Genomic DNA, 19311 nt, shown 5'->3' on the forward strand with positions numbered 1-19311 from the left:
TTCGCCTCAACACCAATAAAACACCCTTCCTGCAGAGCTGATCACAGATGCCTTGTCATCTGAAGGTGTTACTTTTAAAAGATATTCTCCTTATCTCTCAGGCACTATTCATGTCCTTGAAAGAATTGTGCATTCTGATTGAGGGATCATATGACGTCCACATTAAATTATATAATAAAGGTGATCTCAAGACTGTAAGAGTCAGACACACATGATGAACTGCGCTTTCTAGGTTTTGAGATGACATTTTAAAACTTCTTTTGTTTCACTCTAAGATTGCTTGAGATCCTAACTATTTGTAGGTGTTTGACACCACTCCGCCACATCTGTAATTGGCATAGCATCCAGCAGACAGGCTCTGTACATCTTTACACTGCAACCTACCAAGTTAAGAAATGTATTGGTTCAATATAAAACAGCAGGCTGTTTTTAGACATAGTTACTAGTGCACAAGCTTTAATATGGCTTGGCTTCATCCTATAATGAGATCTTTTGGTTCCCTGCTCAACAGGCTTTTATTCCTTTGCAAAAGGCTATGAACTATGTCAAGTGGATCAGCTGCTTTTATACACCCTCTTTCTTGGCTTTGGAACGTAATTCTTTTGCTTCTACCCCTTTATGCATCAGACAGAACTTAAGAACCTTTTCAATTTTTCAAGCTAAACTTAGAATTTGTTTGAATTTGCTTTTTACTATTTTCCTAATAATTACATTCTCCACCGAACCTCACACAAAGCCCTGCCTGGAAGTGAGCACTTAATTGCAAAGCTACACTTTGTCTTTAACACATATTATCTATACCCCATGTCGGTAATGTGTCAAAGGATGGTTATCTACCGTGATTTCTTCCCGGTCACCTCACAACTGAATGCAGCACTCTGTTTTAGCAAGCACCGAGGTGAGGGCTCGAGGGCATAAATAACAGACAAACAATGGAACCAGAACTAGTGGCCACAGTTCAGTATGAAGGCAGGAAACTACTCATGTTGACATTTGGCAGCTTAGGAGCTATACTGACTCCATTAAAATTTGAACATTTACAATGTATTTTGATTCACAGCCCTTTTACGGTCGAGGGAGCAGTCATTGTTGGGAATTTTGGATTTAGTCACCACTGATCGTTTTTGCAAAAACCACCCTCCACTTTAGGGCTGCATCGTAATGTTCTCCCATCTCCATACCCCCTTCCACAAAATCCCTAATATTAAATAAGCAAGTAAACACTAACAGTTTCTCATGAGAGGTGCCAAACTTCTTACCTAGGTTGAAACTGCAAGAGGGTCCCGACTCCATTGAGGTACCTTGAGAAAATGGGCACACTGGAAATTTATTGGTAATAGTGGGGCATGGAGAGGAAAGGTTAAAGGGACTGACTCCCTTGTAAAAACGCTTGATCAAAAAATGTAAGCAGTAAGTGTGGAGTAAGCCCTATCAATATCTTAACCACTATTTAAAACAAAAATGGTATGATTTAGGGGTACCTGGGTGGCTCAGTTGTTAAGCGTCTGCCTTTGGCTCAGGTCATGATCCCGGGGTTCTGGGATCGAGCCCCACATCGGGCTCCCTGCTCAGTGGGGTATCTGCTTTTCCCCCTCCCTCTGCCCCTCCCCCCTGCTGGTGTGCACACTCTCTGTCAAATAAGTAAAATCTATAAAAAAAAAATGGTATGCTTTACTACATTAGTGTAAAAGGAAAAGAAAAATGGATAGTGTAGTATTTGATGAAATTTTATCTTGCCTGTCAGATTAGATGTAATAAACCTGCAGGCCTACAAATCACAAGTAACTGGAAAGGGCATAAAGGTCTTGAATAATTTGAAAAATAATCTCATTAATAAATAAACTTATTCATTAGGTGGTTGGGTAAATCTAAGCATTTAAACTGGAATTCCAGAAGGCAAGCCACAGACTCAGGACTCCAGTCTTATTTATGTTAGGCAGTGACTTTGACATTTATAACATTAGAATCTAGGGCACTGATAGAGGTTGTATGGGTAAAGAATGGAAAATTATTACATAAGGTTGCCTTGGTTACTCCTTGAACTGTTCAGAGAAATCCTGACTACTTTAGGTGAGGAAAAAGGATATAGTTGATAGACTATAAGAATATAAAAATAAAATTATATTCCTAAATAAAAAGCCTTCTAACTAAAGTGATTTTGGAGGGGTTAAATACTAACTATAAAACATTACTAGTGCACAAGCTTTAATATGGCTTGGCTTCATCCTATAATGAGATCTTTTGGTTCCCTGCTCAACACGCCTTTATTCCTTTGCAAAAGGCTACGAACTATGTCAAGTTATTGTTTGTTGGTGTAAAAATTGCACCACTAAAAACCCGAGATGAAAATACTTCTGATGATTGAACTTTTGGATGAAATTCATTAAATCTAATACCTGAGTTCATAGACTTTTTTTGTTTAATCTCAGTATATGTATTAAAAATACAATTACCTTTGTTTCCATTTACTTCCTTTGGAATTATCATCTCCCAACTTCTAAAAACCCTTTAGTTAAGACTATGTTTTAAACTCCTATACTAACTATGATTTGCAGTATAAATGGATCTGAATCTTTCATAGTTCATTTAGGGGCATGAGTCATGTGATTTACCTAAGGAAATTAGGAAATCTTTAGAGAGGGAAGTAACACAACAAAAAAGCCTCAAGTTTTAAATGACAGTCAAATTCATTCAAATACCAATGTATCAGTTAGGCAGAAAATAAGCTAAAGCACAATAGAGAACATTTTTTTATTTCAAAATAATGTATCCAGGATAACACAGGTCCAGTTTAAAAATATTAAAGGTAAAGTTTCCACATTTAAAAAGAGACCAAATCTATAACTGTAAACTGTAGCACTTAGTCATCATGGCCATGTAATTCAACAAAACATTTTACATACAGAAATTCTAATATATACTGAAACTATTTTCACATTTTCCTACTTTGGTTTTTTTCATTTTTTAAAATTATACAAGATACTTTATGGAATGACTAGAGTAGACAACAGAGGAAAAGTACTGTGAATATAAATATGAAAAAATTCTATCAATTAATGTTCTCTGTAATGGAGAAACATTACTTTAAAAGTGCTAATATTTTCATTGCAAATAGTGGCAGAATATATTTAAATATTAGACAAACCACTTGGTTGAAAAATCTTGCAAGATAAAAAGTGACACATTTTAACAATTCCAGGTCATTAAAAGGCTTTATATGTCAATACACAGATGATATTCCTCTATCCTAATAGATACGCATAAGTTAACTTTGGGTATAGGTAAATATTCAGATTCTGGTTACTATGAAATAGTACAAAGATGTTCTTATATTTAATGTAACAAAGACGCTCTTTAGACAAGAGAAAGACAGCGGTTTCCTATAATTCTATTTAAACCCAACAATTTAAAGGGTGTGTGTGTGTACATGCACAAAGCATTGAAAAGGGGATTCAGGAGTTTGCTTTTTTTTTTTTTCCTTTAAGTCCTTTAAAAGTAATGACGGAAGTAGAAGCTAGGTTTTACCTCAAAGGAAAAACCAGAGGTGACATTCCTATGCTTTAGGTTTAAAACCTTTCTTAAAAGGCTTAGGTTTGCCAAAGGCTTCCTACAAATATGAATTTGTTTTCACTATCAATTTGAATTTCATCTGGAAGAACTAAAAATAACTATTAATCCAAAAGTATCCTTCCAGAATTTCTACAAGGAATTACATTAAATCAAACCAAACTACAATTCTGGGAAGAGCAGACTTAGTAGGAGAGCACACAGTAGGGAAATTTACTCCCACTTTCATCTGGGCTACACAAAGTGTCTATGTCTTACTAACTATATGCTTAAGTCAATTATGAAACTATTTCTTTACACTTGCAGCATCTTGATAACCTGCAGTGTTGGTTTAATTTAACATAAAATTGCAATACTGAAATCTGGTCACAGTAGTGGATGTCCCACTGCACTGGAAGAAAGGGTTTATTTACATTTAAGATGAGCCATGTTTATAAAACATCAGTTACGAAGCAAAACAAACAGCCTCCACCTCCTACAAAAGACTGAAAGCTCTCAAAAAAACCCCCCAAAACAAAACATTTTTGAATAAATCAAAATCAGAATACTGAGATTTTAATAGTTAAAAAATCACTTAATTTAAATGCATTTTGTCAAAAGTATTCCACATTCTTTATAAAATAGAGCTATTTTAATAAAGCATTATATTCTTATCAAAAATTTTATCATAACATTGAAATGATGTGTAAAAAACTGCATATTTTTAGTTAAATTTTATAGTCTTCAACCAAAAAAAAAAAAACTGTATTCCTGCAACTAAAGAAAATACATACTTAAGGCATTTTTCTTTTAATGGCTAAAGGGCACACACAGTTCAGGCTCCCCACCTAAAGCTTGGTCTCACTAAATCTAATCCATCTAAGCCATAGATGGATCACTCATCCTAAAAGCCTCCTGAAATGCTACCTTCTCCTTGAAGCTTTGTGCATATTCCAGTAGGCAAGAGCTATTCTGTTCTGTGTATTCCTAGAGCCTTTTTAGTCTCTCTCTCTCCCTCTCCCTCTGTCCCCGTCATAATCCTCACTTCAGTATGCCTTGAGGAATGGGGTTTGTACTTGACAGGTCTCTTTCCTCTGCTAAACTGTATACTCCTCTGGATGGGAGTTCAGTGGCATTCGTCTCTGCATCTGAGCAGGCCATTACACACAGTAGGCGCTCAATGTCTGATGAACAAGGGGAGAAAGGGAGAATCCAGTACGGAACTGAACCCTGGGTCCCCAGCTACGGTGTGGGTTTGTTTCCCAAAGTTCACTTTAAAAGAAGGGATGCTTACTTTGAACCATGAAGAGATAGACATCAAAACTAAACTGTCTGTTTTAAATACCCACAGAGAAATAATACATTTGGAGCAAGAGGCTCCTAAGAATGGTTAAAAGAAACAGAAACATGCATAAAAAGGAGGAGACATTTAGGTTTTTTTTTTCTTTTTTTTTGGGGGGGGAGGGTTCAAAATGTCCCTCAGTCATTGTAACTTATTAAGTTTAAAAGTAGTTAAAATTTCACATATTAAACCACATAGATTCGGTTAGAGAGAAACAGGCTTCCAGAGATTTCTTGAAATAATGAGTTAACAGTGCAAATACTGGGTTGCTTCATGAGAATCTTACCATGTGCTTTTCTGCGCCCCCCCAAAGAAAAATTTTAAAACACTCCAGTTTTAACACAAACAGAAGATAAATACCTACGAAGGAAAACAAATTCCACAGCATTCCATACAGATTTCCAAACAGTCCGATGATTCACAACAGGCATCCACGATGCCACAATCCGTGTCACAGGGGCAGTTACAGTCCTCCCCCATTTCGTCTCCACAGCAGCAGCAACAGGTTTCGGAGGTGCAGCTGCCACAGGGGGCCTGGCCCAGCACGATATTGCAGAGGGTGAGGAATTCACAGAACAAGCAGGCCAGGATACAGTGGACACAGCAATCTGCATTTTCAGTTGGGAAGAGACCCCGTAGTGAGGGGGAAAAAAAAAAAAAAAATGAACACAAATAGAGAAATCCTCAATGGACTGAATGATAAGAATTGATCAAACTAATCCAGAACCCCATGCCATGCGGTCTTAGAAGTCTTCCTGTGGGGGACACCTGGCTGGCTCAGTTGGTTAAGCGTCTGCCTTTGGCTCGGGTCGTGATCCCATGGTCCTGGCATCGAGTCCCACATCGGGCTCCTTGCTCAGCAGGGAGCCTGCTTCTCCCTCTGTCTGCCACTCCCCCTGCTTGTGCTTGTGCCCATGCTCGCTCTCTCTCTCTGACAAATAAATATATAAAATATTTAAAAAAAAAAAAAAAAAAGAAGTCTTCCTGTGAGCTGGGAGCTCACAAAGAAACTTACATTTTAGAAGCGCAATCTTTAGAAGCGGGTATTGCATTCAGGAAACAACCAGCCAACCAACCGACCGAATAGGTGGTGGTTGTGTGTGTACAAGTATGTGCACGTGGCTGAGATTTTAGGTTATTCGCACACGCTGTGCAGCGGTCTTCGTCCTAGGTTCTACTTCTCTGTGCCTCTTACCCATCCTCCCTATATCCTACTGCTCTCCATCGCACAGGCTCAACACTTCTGTGACACTGAAGTCCTTTAGAAATAGACACCTGACGGCTCCACCCACCTGCTCCAAAACTGGAAGGAAAAAATATTCAGTATGATACATTCAGTATATTACCGAACTTCTCCAGGGTTATACTGTCATCATGGTTTGTAAGGTAATTGTTATAAAGATACTGTTACAAAGAGCTAGATTTATTATCATATGAAGAAAATAGAGTTACCTGCCAGATAGGCAGTTCTGTTCAATATGCCTTCAGACAGAGACGAGTATTAACTAGTTCTGACACGTGTGACCTTAACTTTCTACTTCACTAGGGAATGCTTCTATTTCAAGGCTGAAAGGGGAATCTAGAAAAACTCACTTGACGTTGAAGAACATTTAACGGAGTACTCTTAAAGCCCTAAGAATCTTCTTGAACATAAGATTCTTTATATATTAATCATAGAACACATCATACTCAGAACTATCTGTATTGGATCTATCAGTTTCAAGGGGGGAAAGAATGGCCATCCCACCCAGCCTTAGAAGGAGAAGCTTACATCTTTGAAGGCTCCTTTGGTCCCTTCCTAAGCAAAGCTTCCTCTCCCAAAATATAATCAATGTCTTGAATTTTGACTGAATCTTTCCCTTACTTTTCACAACAGTGAATGTGGAAACATCCCTCAGTAACCTATCAGAAAGGAAAAGGGTACCTGAGGAATTCCTGTGAGTAGCATTTTTTTGCTCAACGCTGTTAATTTACCCTCAATGATTCGTGTTGCTAAGTTCACTTATTTTCCAGGTGTAGAGTATCCCAGTTGATTAAATATACCACAATTAATCCATACTATTTATGAATATATTTGTCATTTCCAGTATTTTTGCCATTCCAAACAGTAGTGTTTGGAACAGTTTTGTGCAAGTATCCTAGAGCTCACGTGCTAGGTCACTAGCAGAACTGTTGGCTAACAGGATATGCAAACTTGTTTCCAAAGCCATTGCTCCAAACTTTACTCCCCTCAGCCCCCAGCCAAGTTTGAGAATGCTCAATACCCACAACCTTACCAATCTTGGAGATTGTCCTACTTCCATAAATGCCAGTTAGTTGAGTGTGAAAGGGCATCTCATGGTGGTTTTACTTTGCATTTATGTCTTCACTAGTAAGTCTAGACATCTTTTCAGGTTTCTTCTTCTTTGAAACAGGTGTTTAGGCCATTCATGTTCCCCCCTCATTTTTCTAGTTATGTTTTGTTTTCTTACTGATTTGTAGAAGTTCTTCATATATTCAAGATACCAGTCCTCTCTCAAAAATGACTGTTTGCTCTCAATATGTGGCTTTTCTTAGGTTAAAATAACGAGACAGATGAGTTAATTTTTAGACCTTGAGAGTTTAAAGTAATAAAAAGAAATCTAAATCAAATCTTGCAGTTAGCTAGAGGCCCGTGATTGATTACATGGCTGAGGAGGCATTAACAGGATTTGGTAGCAGAATGAAATACAAAGTTTTAATGTCTGATTCAGAAGAAGGGAGCCCAGCCATGCCTATACACAGAAAGGAAGAAGAAACCAATAATCAGGAGGGGAGAGACTGAATGTGATTGTTAAGACATCAACAGCCCTCAAGATAAAAAGGGACGGGAGTGACGCTCTAAACCAAACAGCTCATCCCCACTCAGAGGACCTAGCTATTCATTGGAAATTAAAAGCTCTTCCAGGGGCGCCTGGGTGGCTCAGTCGTTAAGCGTCTGCCTTCTGCTCAGGTCATGATACCAGGGTCCTCGGATCGAGCCCTGCATTGGGCTCCATCCCAGGGTCCTGGGATCGAGCCCTGCATCGGGCTCCCTGCTCGGCAGGAAGCCTGCTTCTCCCTCTCTCACTCCCCCTGCTTGTGTTCCCTCTCTCGCTGTGTCTCTGTCAAATAAATAAATAAAATCTTAAAAAAAAAAAAAAAAAAAAGCTCTTCCAGATTTTAGATAGCGACAGTTGTCATACAGAAAGGAGGAGCCCTAAATCCAGAGCAGGATCTGTCCAAACTCCTACTTTTAGCCAACAAGATTCACAGATTAATTTAAGTCCATTAAACTATTTTTAGTAAACAAAATGAAAAAGACAAGTTCTTAGCTGTCAATAGATCGAACACTCCTTTCTAGCCTATCTTCTATAACACAATGTGATTTTTTTTTTCCAAAATGTGATTTCTATAATAGGTATGAGTGGTTGTTTTTCATAGAATGGGAAGCCTAGTGTTAATGAAGGAAAATTATTTATTGGCTGTTTTCAGAATTAAGGAATATGTTACCTTAGGAGAGAAGACGTTTTCATCGCTATTTTTTTTAAATATTTTATTTTTGAAAGACAGAGAGAGAGAGTGCGCACGTGCACAAGCAGGGCGGGTGGGGGTAGAAGGAGAAGCAGACTCCCCCACTGAGCAGGGAGCCTGATGTGGGACTCGATCCCAGGACCATGACCTGAGCCAAAGGCAGATGCTTAACCATCTGAGCCAGCCAGGCGCCCACACTATTCCACTTTTTAAAAACTATTTTCGATACTTACTTTGTACTAAACTCTGTTTAAGGCTCTTTTCAAATATGAATTCCCTTAATTCTAATAATATTTTCAAGAAGCAGTACTGGTATGATCCCTGTTTTACCAATATAGACTTAGAGAAATTTTTGAAAATTCGCCCCAAGTCCTAGAGGCCAGCAGCAGAATCAGAGTGAGAAGCCATGCACTTCGCCGGGATGGGCCAGGCTCTAATCCAGCATGCTGTGCTGACCGCGGGGGCAGAGCACTTGGTTCATCTTCCTTGGGGGAAGATCAGTTATAAATCCAAAACTTTCTGATTTGTCTTGATCTGTTTTTAGCCTTGATTCATGTTCCTTTCCTTTCTAAAGATGATTCTGAATTTCACTTTTAATGAAGAGTTGATAGTAAAGGTTAACCCTCAACAAGAGCAAAGTTTATGAGTTGGGAGAACTGATAAGCGGCCGGTCACACTGTGGAAATAGAAGACAGTAGGCAGCCAAGAGAGATGTCTCAAAAGAAACAAATCTGTCAGTTTAAAGCATAAAAGTTAAGGTCCATACATACATGAACAAAAGCAGTGAGCAGATGACATAGGAATTCTAGTCAAACATGGTAATGACGCACGTCTCAAAAGAGTAAGTTCTTTATGTAAATACTAAAACTTAAACATACACAAAAAGGACATCCTCTTAAAACACAGGTTCTAGCTCATTGACTAGAAAACCACCTTGGGCTACTCTGAAAAACCAGTCTATTCAAGGACACCTAAAAAAAGCCACAAACCAAAATGCAGTTTAGAGATTACAGTGATAATAAACAAGGTGCATCTACAGAGACATGGACTGCAGATACAGTCATTCTCTGTCCTTCATAAGTAAAGAACTACCTAGGTATGACAACAACAAGAAGATCCCTAAATTCTCTCAAATCAACTTATTTTTCTTTTTAGTTGTGCTCTAGAAAGAGCAGTTGGATCAACTTGTGACCTGAGGTAATGAAAAGGTTAAAGTAAGACCAAAGAGCTGACAGTTTCTACCACTGGCACTCCACCCCCTCCAGGGGGATCAACAATCCTAAACAGCATTACGATGTTGGTTTTATGTGAAGCAGAGAGAGGATTAGAAGTATTAGCAAACTAAGAAGACTAAAGAAGAGAGGAGTCCTCTGCATCGATGTAGTTCACAGTCAGAAATAATTCTTTCCCCCCCTGTTCTAGAGGTTTTTCATTTTCATGGTTTTATTCAGTCAGATTTGCTGTTTTTGCCAAAAGTATTTAACCTCTGAGAAGCCAACTAGGTTCTGGGAAGGATGCCTGTCTCAGCCTGGGCCAAGCAAGAATTGCACAATTCAGTGTACTATTGAGAGGGGAGCTCAGCACAAGACTGACAGCTACTGTAAGTTTAGGAAAACAAAGGAACACACCAGCAGTCAAGTACCTTGCAAGAAGCCATAAAAAGAAAGCTTTAGCACAACGTTTGATTAAAAGAAACCAAAACTGTTATGAATGACTGCAGACAACAAACCCAAACAAAATCTTTTGAGTCCTATGAAAGGTCATGGGTGTTAAGCCCATGCAGCTGGTCTATCTGGAAAGCGTCTAGCTGTCCCATGCCATGAAGGTAACACCTGAAACCTACATAACCAGCATCTTAGATGACTGGTGGAAACATCTGTGACCAGTCCAAGGGGCTTGGCTCTGTTTAAAATGAGACTGGAGACTCATTTTTATAAAAACACATTAGTTTAGGGGGCACCTGGGTGGCTCAGGGGTTAGGCGTCTGCCTTCTGCTCAGGTCATGATCCCGGGGTCCCAGGATCGAGCCCCACATCCGGCTCCCCGCTCAGTGGGGAGCCTGCTTCTCCCTCTGACCCTCTCCCCTCTCATGCTCTCACTCTCTCTCTCAAATAAATAAATAAAATATTTAAAAAAAAAAAGAACACATTAGTTTAATAACGAAATGATCCCAAATGGATTAGCCCAATCATATGTGACCCAAAATGCTAAGAAAACACGAGGGAAGCAGTTACAGTGAATGGACCCCTGACTAAGAGCCATCAGAAATCTATCTGCACAGTAAACTCAGCTCTCTTCTAAAGGAGTCTCTTACATTTCTTTAGTTTTCTTTTTTTTAAGATGTGGTATGACAGATGCTCTGAATTTCTTGGAACAAAGACCCCAAACAGCAGAGTACTGGGAAGCGCAGAGCAACAAATTCTGAGAATAACCCACAAACCATTTCTGAGTGCATGCAGATTTGTATGTGTTTTATCTCGACTAATCTCTAATAATGTTTCCTATGACTTATATGCTTGAAACTACTTTCTTAATCAGGTCCCCAACAAGTAAACTATATACAGAGAAAAAGAGGTTTGTTACCATTTTTAACAGACCAACAGTATGCCAAAAAGCAATTGTAGATAAAAATATGAGCAGTCAATTATGCTTAATTAGTAATTTAGGAAATTGCATGGAGATCAAACCTGACTTTACGACCAAAGCTACAGAGAACCCACAGGTGTTCCCATGTCTTTGGCTGCTAAGGCTCACATCTGCCCGGTGGGGGTACAAAGGGGCTCATTGTACAGAGGATGCCTAATTGGGTGGAGGCATTCTTCTTCCCAGACGCCGCTTCACTGCGACCGTTGTTTCTCAATGCAAAATAAAAAAGCAGGCTAGAAGTGGGTTTTAGTAATCCTGAATCACAGCCAGGATAGCTAAGTATCTGGCCTCTGTGAAAAGCCAGCTGTGAGGGATGAGACACAGACATCTCCAGGGAATTCTCCTCAAGTGTTCGCAGGGGCAGGAAATATTTACTAGTAGAGCACGGTAGCTCAGCTCCAAGTAGCCCTGTGTCTCCAAGCCAGAGGACACACAGCATTCTGGCCTACAGCCCTAGAATGACCTGCTGCCTGCATAAATTGGCCCAAAGTGTTCCTCCTACACAGAACTCTCTGGCACACTGCTGGCCCCCGTGAGGCCATGCATCTCAGCCAGAACACAGTCAACATTTTCCTAGTGGGGAAGAAAGTGAGTTAGGTCAGGAGGTAAAAGGAGAGAAGAGCTATATATTCCACTGCACTACAAAGAAGACCACACTTAGGAAAACTGAGCAATGATATTTACTCTTATCTTTCCTCTCAGCAAATTCAAAAGAACCTTGGGAAAAAAAATTGTTCTCCCACATCCCACAAAGGGACTCCTTGATTTTCCTCCCACCTGTCCAAATCCTGGATTCTATCCTGCACCTATGAGAAGTACATTTGCATTTTAAATTACAGTTAAGTGAATAGCAGATTTTTTTTTTTTTTTTTGCTTTTCTTACTCGTTTATCCTGCTGCCTGCTCCATGGTTGATTCATTAAATATTCCAAACTCTGAGAGATTTGATCCAGTAATTGTTAGTCATGACTTAACTGTAGCACTGAGTCAAGGAATCCTTTCTAAAGAGCCACATCTTACTAAGTCTAGGAAAAGAGCTTATATACCAGAACCCCCTTTCCCCGCCACTCCCCCAACCCCAGGAGCTGTACAAAGAAATCCGAAGAGGCATAAACACTCAGTTAGTAGAGGTATTTATTTAAAATATTTCACATGTACAGTTAGTGAGCAGAGAAGAGGGTAAAGAAAAGCTTAAAAAAAAAAAAAGGCGCAACTAACATTTACATTACTTTAGCTAGATGCCAAATTGGATAGCTAGTAATAACAGTACTGTCCTCAGAGGGTTGCAATGAGGATTAAAAGGGGCAATGCCTACAAGTACTCAAGAAGGGACTTATCGTGGAAGTACTTACTAAGTACTGGTTACTGTCATGGCAACAAAGATAATGGAAGATTTATTCTAGGGAGGCCACACCGCTTTACCTAGCAATATTTCATTCACTCTGATCACCCTACCAAAATCGGGCCATTCCATTTTAACCGAAGGAGGTTTAAAAAGACTCGGGTCATAGCTGAAACACTTGAAAAGGGAGACCCAAAAAGGCAACTGCAAGAGACAGAATCTGCAGAAGAATGAAGCACGCAGAAATCGGCCTAGGAAAAATTAGGAAATCTTATGCTTGGCTGCAGCAGAAGACTTAAAATAATCATCTTTTTCCACATTTAAATTACGTTCATTTATTTTTCTCCGGAAGCTGGAAGGCATAAACAGAGAAATGCTATAATTTACCTGAACTTAGTCAATGTTGACTTTATTCAATTGGCCAGTTGGAAAAGCTCTAATCCGAAAGGTTTAATTAATAAAGTTGAATGTAACTTTTGGATAACAAAATCCACTTTAGGTCTTAGAAGCACTTTCCTAGAAAGAATATGTTTAACGGTCTGCTTAGTTGGTCACAATGCCATGTATGGCTAGGAAAAAATATATTTTTTCATTAAAACTAGGATTCACATTCTTAAAACTGTACAAAAATGATCTAAGAAATCTCTCCCCAAACCTTAACATTTTTCCCATTTTTCACAACTGTGTCTCTTTCACAATTCACATTTCAGTTTCTCCTCTTCTTATTTGTGCTCGTCTAAATACTGTGCAGGGTACATTCAGAAATCAGCTTTTTCTTTTTTTTTAAGCCAAATAGTGCCCAGGGGGGGTGACCCTGCAGAAGGTGGTGGAGGTGATGATGACAGTGAAATAACAAGACCCTCGTCTTATCAGATGCTTGTTATGTATTGATATAGAGGTATAATTAACATGTAACATTAGTTGCAGGTGTACATGATTTAATGTGTTTGCACTGTGAAATGATCACCACAATATGTCTAGTTACTATCTGTCACCATAGTTTTCTCAGGAGAACTTCTAAGATCTACTCTCTTGGCAACTTTCAAATAGTCAATATGTTAACTATAGTCACCATGCTATACATTACATCCCTATGACTTATTTATTTTATAAGTGGAAGTTTGTTGCTTTTGGACTCCTTCATCCATTTTACCCACCTCCACCCACTGCCTCAGGCCACAAATCTAATCTGTTCTTTTACCTACAAACTCTGTTTTTGGATGCCACATGTAAGTGTGATCCTAGGGTATTTGTCTTTCTCTAACTTACACACTTAGCATAATGCCCTTAAGGTCTATCCATGTTGTTGCAAAGGCAAGATTTCCCTCTTCTTTTTTATGGCCAGATAATGAACACACACACACACTATATATATATATATATATATATATATATAGTATAAAAAATTATATATTTTAAATATATGTATTGATCACATCTTTATCCAATCATCCATTAAGAAACATTATTTCCATATCTTGGCTATTATAAGTAATGCTCCAGTGAATATGGGGGTGGATATGCCTTTTAGAACTAGTCTTTTCAGCACTAGAATTACGGAGTCATATAGAGTTCCTTATTTTTTTTTTTTAATATTTTTTAGATTTATTTATGAGAGAGAAAGAGAGGGAGAGGGAGAAGCAGACTCCCCACTGAGCGGGAGCCTGATGCAGGGCTTGATCCCAGGATGCCAGGATCATGACCTGAGCTGAAGGCAGACACTTAACTGACTGAGCCACCCAGGCACCCTGATAGTTCCATTTTTAATTTTTGAACAACTTCCATACTGTTTTTAAGAGTAGCTATACCAATTTACATTCCTAACCAACAGTGCACAAGGGGTCTCTTTTCTCCACAACCTCAACACTTGTTATTTCGTGTCTTGTTGATACTAGCCAATCTGACAAGTGTGAGGTGGTATTTCATTGTGATGTTGATTAGCATTTCCCTGTTGATTAGTGGTGTTAAGCACCTTTTCATGGGACATGCTGACCATCTGCATATCATCTTTGGAAAAATATCTATTGAAATCTTCTGCCCATTTTAAATCAGATTGGTTTTTTTTGCTGTTGAGTTGTATGAATTCTTTCTATATTTTGGATATTAACCCCTCATTTGATATGTTTTACAAATATTCTCTCCCATTCGATAGCTTGTGATTTTGTTTTGTTGATGGATTCCTTTGCTGTGCAGAAGCCTTTTAGTTTGACGTAGTCATACTTGTTTATTCTAGGTTTGCTTTTGGTACCAAGTCTAAAAAATTGCCAGCAGAGTAGAAATCAAGGAGTAGCTTACTGCCTATATTTTCTTCTGAGTTTTATGGTTTCAGGTCTTATAGTCTTTAATCTATTTTGAGTTAACTTTTGTGTATGGTATACAATAGTGGTTCAGTTTCATTCTTTTGCACTTGGTTGTCTAGTTTTCCCAGTATCATTTACTGAAGAGACTTTCACTCATTGCATATTTCTTGGCTGTCAAAAATTAATTGACCATATATGCATGGGTTTACTTCTGGGCTCTCTATTCTGTTCCATTGATCCATGTGTTTGTCTTTATGCCAATACCATCATGCTATGATTACTACAGCTTCGTAATATAGATAAAAATCAAACAGTGTGATGCCTCTAGCTTTGTTGGTGTTTCTCAAGATTGCTTTGGCTATTCAGAGTCTTTTGTAATTCCAAATAAACTTTAGGATTATTCTATTTCTATTAATGCCCTTGCCATTTTGATAGGAATTTCATTGAACCTGTCGATTGTTTTAGGTATGGACATTTTAACAATATTCTTCCAGTGCATGAGCACAGAATATTTTCATACATGTTTGTCTTGTCTTCAGTTTCTTGCACGAATGTCTGGTAGTTTTCAGGGTACAAGTATTTTACCTCCTGGGTTAAATTTATTCCTGGGTATTTTATTCTTTGAAGCAAATGTAAATGGGATTGTTTTCTTAATTTCTCTTTCTGATATTCTATTAGTATATAGAAATGCCACAGATTTTTCTTACTGATTTTGGATCCTGCAACTTCACTGAATTGGTTGATTAGGTCTAAACAGTTTTTTTGTAGGAGTGTATAGGGTTTTCTATACACATTATGTCATCTGCAAATAGTGATAGTTTTACTTCTTCCTTTCCAATTTGCATGTCTTCTATTTATTTTTCCTGCCTAATTGCTTGGGTCAGAATGTCTAATACTATGTTGAATAACAATGGTAAGAGTGGGCATCCTTGTCTTACTCCTGATCTTAGAGGAAAAGCTTTCAAGCTTTTTACCTTTGAGTATGATGTTAGCTGTGGGCTGGTCTAATATGGCTTTTGTTATATTAAGATATATTCCCTCCATACACAATTGTTGAGATTTTTAATCATAAATTTATGTTGAATTTTATCATAGCTTTTCTGCATCTATTGATGATCATATAATTTTTATCTTTCGTTTTATTAACATGGTGTATACATTGATTTGCAGATATTGAACCATCCTTGCATCCCTGGAATAAATCCTATTTGATCATAATGTATGTCTTTTAAATGAACTGCTGAATTTTGTTTGCTAATATTTTGTTGAGGATCTTTGCATGTATGTTCATCAGGGAAACTGGCTTCTAATTTTCTTTCTTGTAGCATCCTTGTGTTGTTTTTGTATCAGGGTAATGTTGGTCTTATAAAATGAGTTTGGAAGTGTTTCCTCCTCTTCTATGTTTTTGGAAGAGTTTGAGAAGGATGGATATTACTATAAATGTTTGGTAAAATTCATCAATGAAGTCATCTGGTCCTGACTTTGGTTTGTTGGGAGATTTTTGATTACTGATTCAATCTCCTTACTAGTAATCAGTCTGTCCATATTTTCTATTTTATTATGATTCATTCTTGGTAGGTTTATGTTTCTGGGAATTTATTTCTTCTAGGTTGTCAAATTGGTTGGAATATAATTGTTCATAGTAGTGTCTTAAAATCTTTTGTATTTCTGGGATATCAGTTGTAATGTCTCCTCTTTCATTTATGATTTTGAGTCTGCTTTTTTGTGTGTGAATTTAAAGGTTCACCAATTTTGCTTATCTTTTCAAAGAAACAACTCTTGGTTTCATTGATCATTTCTATTGTCTTTTAAGCCTCTATTTCATTTACTTACACTTGATCTTTGCTGCTTCTTCCTTCTACCAACTTTGGTCTTCATTTGTTTTCCTAATGCCTTGAGGTATAAAGTTAGGTTGTTTTTAGATTTTTCTTATTTCTTGAGGTAGGTAGTTATCATTATGAACTTCCCTGGTAGAGCTGCTTTTGCTGTATCCATTATTTTTATGTTGTACTTGTACTTTCATTGTCTCAGGGCATTTTTTGATTTCTCTTTTGACCCACTGGTTGTTCAATAGACTGTTGTTTAATTTCCACATATTTGTAAATTTTCCATTTTTCTTGTAATTGATTTCTAATTAAAGACAACTGTGGTTGGAAGAAATGCTTAATATGATTTCAACCTTCTTGAGTTGATTTAGTCTTATTTTGTGGCCTAACATGCTCTATCCTGGAGAAAATTCCATGTACACTTGTGAAGAATGTGTATTCTGTTACTTTTGGGTGTAATGTTCTGTGTATATTAAGTCCATCTGATCTAATGAGCTGCTTAAGGACAATGTTTCCTTATTGATTTTTCTGTCTGGATGACCTATCTATTGACGAAAGTGGGGTATTAAAGTCCTGTTAGTACTGTTAGTATATTGCTATTTCTTCTTTTGGGTCTCTATTGTTAGTGTATTGCTATTTCTTCTTTTGGGTCTGTAAATATTTGCTTTACATATTTAGGTGTTCCTATGTGGGTAAATATTTAAAATGTTATATCCTTTTGTTGGATTGCCCCCTTTATCAGTATGTGATTATCTTGTTTCTTTTGATAGTCCTTGTTTTAAAGTCTATTTTGCCTGATCTAAATACACCTACTCCAGCTTTCTTTTGGTTTCCAATTTGCATTGAAGATCTTTTACCATCCCTTCACATTCAGTCTGTGTGACTTTACATCTGAAGTGGGTCTATTATAGGGAGCACACAGATGAATCTTGTGTTTTCATTTAACCCTTTTAATAGAAGAATTTAGTGTATTTACATTTAAAGTAATTATTGATCGGCATGTACTTACTGCCATTTGTAAATTGTTTTTTTGGCTGTTTTGTAGCTCTTCTGTTTCTTCCTTTGTAACTTAAGATTTTCTGTAGTGGTATGATAAGATTAATCTTTTTCATATTTTGTGGGTGTATCTGTTATAGGTTTTTGCTTTGTGGTTAGTAAGAGGCTTACATATAATGACATTTCTAACAGTCTATTTTAAGTTTATAACTTTTTTTAATTTTATTTTATTATGTTATGTTAATCACCATACATTACATCATTAGTTTTTGATGTAGTGTTCCATGATTCATTGTTTGCATATAACACACAATACTCCAATACGTGCCCTCTTTAATACCCATCACCAGGCTAACCCATCCCACTACCCCCCTCCTCTCTAGAACCCTGTTTCTCAGAGTCCATAGTCTCTCATGGTTCGTCTCCCACTCCGATTTCCCCCCCTTCATTTTTCCCTTCCTACTATTTTTTTTTTAACATCTAATGTATTATTTGTTTCAGAGGTACATGCATTCTAAAGCTCTATATGTTTACTTTCCCCCTCTTTTTTGATGTCATATTTTACATCTTTTTATCTTAACTACTTATTGTAGCTTTAGTTATTTTTACTACTTTTCTAACCTACATACTACCTTTATAAGTGATTAATCTGCCATGTTTACAACATTATTCTGAGTTTTACTATATATTTACTTTTACCATTGAGATTTATACTTTCATATGTGTTTCTGTTACTAATTAGTACTCTTTAACCTCAGTTGAATGAAGTCCCTTTAACATTTACTGTAAGGCAGGCTTAGCTTTTGTCTGTCTGAAAATGCTTTCTCTCTCCTGAAATCCAGAATGAAAGCTATGCTGGAGAGTGTTCTTGGTTGTGAGGTTTTTTTCTTTCAGCACTTGAAATATATCGTGCCACTCCCTTCTGTCCCCAAAAGGTTCTGCTGAAAAATCTGAGGATAGTCTATTGGGGTTCCCTGCTGTACATATGTTGTTTTTCTCTTCCTGCTTTTAAGATTCTTTCCTCTTTAACTTTTGACATATTAATTATAATGTGTTTTGGTGTGTGTCTCTTTGGGTTCATTATATTTGGAAATCTCTCAGCCTCCTGTATCTGGATGTCTGTTTTCTTCACCAGGTTAGGAAAATTCTCACCCATTACTTCTTCAAATAACTTTTTTGCCCCTTTCTCTCTTTTCTCCTTCTGTGATCCCTTCAATGTGAATGTTGGTCCACTCGATGTCACATAACTTCCTTAAAGCCATCTTATCCATATTTTTTTTCTTTCTGCTGCTCTGATGAGGTGAGTTCCACTGCCCTGTTTTTGAGTTCACTGATCCTTTCTTCTGCTTCAAATAGTCTGTTGTTGAATCCTTCTAGCATATTTTTCAGTTTGGTTTTGTATTCTTCAGCTCTGTGACTTCCATTTGGTAATTTCTTACATTTCTTTCTTCTCCCAAATTTGGTGAACTTCTTTAAAACCATTATTTTGAACTCTCTGTCAGGTAAACTTTTTCTTGGGTTTTGTCTTGTTCTTTCTTTTAAAACATATTCTTTATTCATTTTTCTTGACTCTCTATGTTGGCTCTTATGCATTAGATAAAACAGCCACCTTGCCCAGTGTGAAAGAGTAGAGTGGCTTTGTGTAGCAGATAAATCTTATTGTTCAATCCTATCCTAGCTCTTGGTTGTCTCTCAAACCTTTGTGATTGTCCAACAGCCTACTTTATTTTTAGTGGCTCCCAGTGGTTGAAGAGTGTGCTAAAACTTATCAATGTTCCAAAAG

At 37.5% G+C, this 19311-nt stretch overlaps 1 protein-coding gene across 1 annotated transcript in view; it reads right to left on the reverse strand.

The window, feature by feature from the left end:
* Window positions 1-2737: 2737 nt before the first annotated feature.
* Window positions 2738-19311, reverse strand: part of MDFIC (MyoD family inhibitor domain containing) — an 88457-nt gene continuing 71883 nt past the window's right edge. Inside the window, exon 4 of the mRNA XM_081800222.1 lies at window positions 2738-5496. Within this exon, the coding sequence (XP_081656348.1) occupies window positions 5249-5496 (248 nt within the window). The 3' untranslated portion in view covers window positions 2738-5248. The remainder of the gene's footprint in view (window positions 5497-19311) is intronic.

The sequence above is a fragment of the Leptonychotes weddellii genome, chromosome 12 (assembly GCF_054177405.1).
Source record: "Leptonychotes weddellii isolate Sample4059 chromosome 12, ASM5417740v2, whole genome shotgun sequence".
In the NCBI taxonomy this organism is placed as follows: domain Eukaryota; kingdom Metazoa; phylum Chordata; class Mammalia; order Carnivora; family Phocidae; genus Leptonychotes; species Leptonychotes weddellii.